The sequence below is a fragment of the Curcuma longa genome, chromosome 6 (assembly GCF_044706935.1).
Source record: "Curcuma longa cultivar G26 ecotype Majalengka, Jawa Barat chromosome 6, ITB_CL_G26_1.1, whole genome shotgun sequence".
In the NCBI taxonomy this organism is placed as follows: domain Eukaryota; kingdom Viridiplantae; phylum Streptophyta; class Magnoliopsida; order Zingiberales; family Zingiberaceae; genus Curcuma; species Curcuma longa.
In genome coordinates, this window is record NC_133866.1 from 3111825 (window position 1) to 3116866 (window position 5042).

The following is a 5042-nucleotide window of genomic DNA, read 5'->3' on the forward strand; positions in this document are numbered from 1 at the left end:
CCGCTTCGGTTCGGGCACGCCCCCCTCCTCCGCACTAGCGCCTCTAAGAGACGAACTGTAGTCCGCTTCGGTTCGGGCACGCCCGCCTTCTCCTCGCTCACTCTTACGGAGAGCCAACTGAAGTGCGCTATAGTTCGATCGCCCCCCTCTCGTTCTCCCTCCTCGTGCAGCAGGTCAGGGGGTGGCGATCTAGAATCCATCTCGGGACAGCTGTACCCCTTTCTTCATCCGCTGGTTCCCAAAGGCCACTCCTTCCCTCATTAGTTAAGGCGATCCCACGTGTTCTCTCTCCTATCCCATCCCGACACGTGTCTGAGGGGACTACTCCTTCCTGGCCAGTCAACAAGGCCACGTGTTTACTGAACGAACCATGCCTTGCAACATGCCTCTAGACATTCTTTAAGACACAGTCCTAGCATTGACGGAACCTTCCGTGTCAAGTCTAAGACAAGACATTCCAAAATCTTCGGACTTCCTTAAAAGGATTAGTGTTTCAAAGAAGAAAGGGGGTGCGGGAAGGGGACTTCTTCCTTTTTTTGCTCTAAGGGAGGCCGGAGCACTTCTTCCTCTTCCCCAACTAACTTAAGCATCGGAGTGGTCGCGCCGGGGAAGATCCCGGGCCCTCCATCTCACGTGTTCTTCCTTGCAGGCTCTCGACCTACCCAGAAAACGGATCCTGGGCGAGGTGATATAGAGAGGGTTAGCTGTCCAGTTCCGAAGGCGCATCTCAACAGGAACACATATGCAAAGCGGTATATTAGTTTTTTAAAACATCAAATTGATTTCGAGAATATGAAAAACACATGAAATATAAGGGGAAAAGAATTTATTCAATCCTCGAAAGGTGCATTTGTTACTAATATTAAAATCAAAAAATCAAAAAAATCAATTAAATGTTCGTTAGAAAATATTTTTAAAAATTAATATTTATTTCTTAAATAAAATATTAAAATCTATTTATTTTTATCTAGGGCCTCGGAACTCATTGAGATGACTCTGGTAAAAGAGTTTAAGATCTATACTTCGAATTCGGGAGCTATAACTACTTGGAAAATGAGCCAAATTCCTTCCATATTCAACTTTGTCATATGGATGATCTTTTCCCCTAAAACATGATTTCAACTACAACTCATGGAATTAGTGTTGTTTAGTGTTGTTAGAGCCACAAAATAGAAGATTAGAAAAAATAAAAAAGAAAATATTGATAGAAAATCAATATAAAATCAAAAGAAGCTTATACTAGTTGATTTCTTCTTATGTTCCTCTACTGGGGCATATGACCATCACAACTCACTTAAGACTTATAACTGTTTTTGAAACCCCGACATGATTTAAAATTTTAAAGAAAATATTGATAGAAAATCAATACAAAATCAAAAGAAGCTTATACTAGTTAATTTCTTCTCATGTTCCTCATCTATCTATCTATCTATATTTCTCAACAAAACAAACAAACATGATAATGAAAATGTCAAGCAGTAAAGGTATATAGAACAAGCCCATATGAACACCAATGACAGATTAATTAAAACACAATCATATATAATTTCATTAGGAACAAGAACAAATACTATTCAAGTATCCTCCTACACTTGCTCTTGATCTTGATGACAACCTCAACCAATTGTGATCAGGATAGGGAGAACCTCCTCCTCCTGGGCTTCGCCACCTCCATTCTAACCTCTCCATCGTCGATGTGGGAAGTATCCTTGGAACCAGCTTGCTTGAAGGGGTTCAGCTTGCCGAGTTTCCGTGAAAGAGGAGAAGAACGACTTCTTGCTTCCGGCCACCTTCACCCCACTCATCCCCTGTTCACCACCTCCTCCTCGCTGCATCTCGGAGACATACGTCTTCATCTTCGCCAGCTCTGATCGCAGGGCCTCGTTCTCTCTGATCAACGAGACGTCGGCCTTCAGCCCCGGCTCCCGTATCCCGGCCAGGGCGCCGCCTGCCTCCTCCCCGCTGCGCAGCTGCAGCTGGTCGTAGTACAGAGCGTGGAGCACAATTTGCAGCGGCAGTCGCTTGTTCTGCGACGCATGGAGCCGCGCCTCGTAGGACAACTTCAGGGGATCCATCACGCTGCACACTTTCTCCCTCTCGATCTCGTCCAATGCGGAGTGGGCCTGCATGCATTCGCATCGATTTGCTGTGGGAATTGATCGTTAGGAAGAGCGTTAATGGATTAGGAAGAGCATTTCGACCTTGAGATAGATGTCGACGGCGCGGTAGAGGTCGTCGTCGAAGCGTCGCGCGGACTTGGGGAGAGCGCCGGCGATCGACGCGAACTTGGAGACGGAAAGTTCGTCGTCGGTGGCTATCTCGGCGAGGAAGCTGTCCACGGTTCGGGCGACCTTTTGCACCGCGGGAGAGCAGCTTACGCCGTTGAAGCCGGCACCGTAGAGCATGCCGCCGCCGGCGCTGGCCTCTCTCTCGGCGAAGCCGGCCACGATCCGGCGAGCGCTGTCTAGGTCCACGACGCGGTCGCCGGAGTAGTCCAGAGTGACGGTGAGGAGGTCGGCTACCGTGGCCTGGTCGAGGGAGGCGGAGGCCCGGGCCTCAAGCTCCCTCCTGCAGGCCGCGGAGGCGCCGAGGTAGATCGCGGCGCGGAGGAAGCAGCAGATGAAGCCGACCGGGAGGGGGGCGTCGCGGTCCGGTGGGAGAACGGAGACGAGAGATTCGAGGAGGCCACGATGACGGGTGCGGGAGTCGCCGCAGGGGATGGAGACCAGGGAGCCTGCGGAAAGGGGGAGGAGATCCGGTAGGGACTTCTCAGCGTAGGCCACGATGGCGGTGGCGAGGGATTTAGGGGCGGCGCCGCGGGATTTCATGCCGGCGAGGATCTTCTGGAACGAGGTGGGAGAGAGCGACGCGAGCTCGCCGGCCCACCAGTCCGGCGGCGACCGTGTCGGAAAGTTAGCCTCGTTGCAGGCCTTCACGCTGATAACGTCCACGGAGCGGCCGACGATCCGAGCATGCTCCGCGGCAGCAAGGAGATCAGGAGCGTCGCAGGAGCGGAGCAACGCGACGGCGGACGCGAGCGTCTTGAGCGCCGCCTGGCTGACAAACTCCTCGGTCCTCTGCACCAAGTTCCCGCGGCAGTACTCTTCCGTCATCTGCAAGTACTCGGCGGCGCACCGGAGCGCCACCACGTTGTTGACGGATATCTCGAAGTTAAGCCCGTAGCAAAACTTCGCCGCCTTCTCGAACACGTCCGCGCCGCCCGGCACCTCCGACAGATCCACGCGCCCCAGGTCGGCCCTCTCCGACTCCATCACCTTCCGCCGGATCAGCCCGCTCTTCGCCACCAGCATAAACTGCATCCACACACATCACGCCATCATCACCAAGAACACAAACAAAAGCCAGAGCTCGCCGGAATATACCTTGTGCAGCTGAAAAGTAACCTTCCCGACCTGGACGACGATGTCGCTGGGGAGATCTTGGGAGAAGACCCTGGATTTCAAAATAATTCAGGAAATTCGCAAAATACAATCCAAAATAGCAGTCGACAAACCGGTACCATTGGCTAGTTCTCTCCATGACTTCAGAGCTAGCTGATCTGGGAGTGGAAGCAGAGGCCCCGGCCATGGCAGATATAGAGCATAGCAGAGGACGCCGACGATCGCCTCCACCAGTACTGATTAATTAATTAATTATATTAATTAATTGCCAGGATATGTGGCCGGATATATCGGGTGTCTTTTAGCCACATCTTAGTCAGGCCGTCCATTTTTATAATATTTTAAATTAGGAGGGAGGAATGAAAAAATAGGGAAAGTGGGGGAGGGGGCAAAATGGAATTTTTCGTAAAATACATATATTTGTACGCATACATAGGTAGAGCTGTCAAACGGATCCACCCATAATGGGACGGATTAATCCATGACGGGTCCATCATATGACGGTGCAGGACGAACCAACTCACTAATTTGACAGATTGAGAAATCTCCAATCTAACCCGACTCAAGACGGACCGCGGGTTAGACGGATCAATCCACGGGTCTGTTAAAAATAAAAAATATTAAAAATTTTAAGTTTGAATTATAATTTAAATTGATTAAGTTGAAAATTTTAAGTTTGAATTATAATTTTTAAGTTTGAATTGTAATTTAAATAGATTAAACCCATTAATTCATTAAGTTTTATATTTTAATTTTAAAATTTTAAATAAATAAATAAACTTTTTCAATCCGTAGGTCAATCCAAGCCCACCGCGGATCAATCCACGCGAGTTGTAGGTCTAGGTGGGTTAATTCATCTCAATCTATCTTAAAATGAATTGATAAAATTTTAATTCAATCCGTCTAAATTACTTAATGAGGTGATTAATCCAGCGAATTTAATCTAATTTGATGGCTATATAGATACATACGTACAGGCATGTGAGAGAATCTATTGGTGCGGGTTTCTTAGAATTTGGATCGTGTCGCGCCGTAGCTTTCAGATCTTGTCGGATCGGGCAGTGGCTATAATTGGCAAGCCGGGTGGCCCCCACCTGACTCGTCGGCTCCCAGTTCAGTCCCATTTTGGAATCCGGGGAGCCGCCCGAATGACCGTATCTTGTCCTGGTCGGCGACGCGCCACGTCGCCCAGCTTAGCTGTCGAGGATAACGTGGTGGGCCCCTTGCAATCCAGCCGGTGCGGTGCTCGCCGCGCCACGTGTACGCGGGGCAGTTTTTTTTTGTTAATTCCCGTACGGGATCGGGATCCGCTGCGCGCGCGGAGCCTGGATCCTGGCGCGACGTCCGACGCTGTCCGTTGAGAGCAACGTGTGGAGCTCCTCCCTCCACGGGTTTCGTTTTGTGTGTCTGAGATCGCTGATACATGTCCATCGCACGTACACATGATCGGCCCATGGGCTTCCCATGCAATGAATGGGAAAATGACATGTGTGCGAAAATTAAGGGTAGCCACAAACCCGGAGATTTGACCCATCAAGGTGACCTAATCCTGTTGAGTCTTCTATCAATAAGTGGGCACTTATCTTGAGTTCTAGTGATTCTACGACTCCATGTAATTATTATTAGACAATAACTTATCTC

At 49.4% G+C, this 5042-nt stretch overlaps 1 protein-coding gene across 1 annotated transcript; it reads right to left on the reverse strand.

The window, feature by feature from the left end:
- Nucleotides 1-1504: 1504 nt before the first annotated feature.
- On the reverse strand, nucleotides 1505-3619 carry LOC141830786 (root phototropism protein 2). The gene is given in 5 exon segments (XM_074718211.1): nucleotides 1505-1757; nucleotides 1759-2123; nucleotides 2202-3314; nucleotides 3384-3453; nucleotides 3521-3619. Coding segments are annotated over 5 exon segments (1743 nt in total). The 5' UTR covers nucleotides 3589-3619; the 3' UTR covers nucleotides 1505-1630.
- Between the last annotated feature and the right edge of the window lie 1423 nt (nucleotides 3620-5042).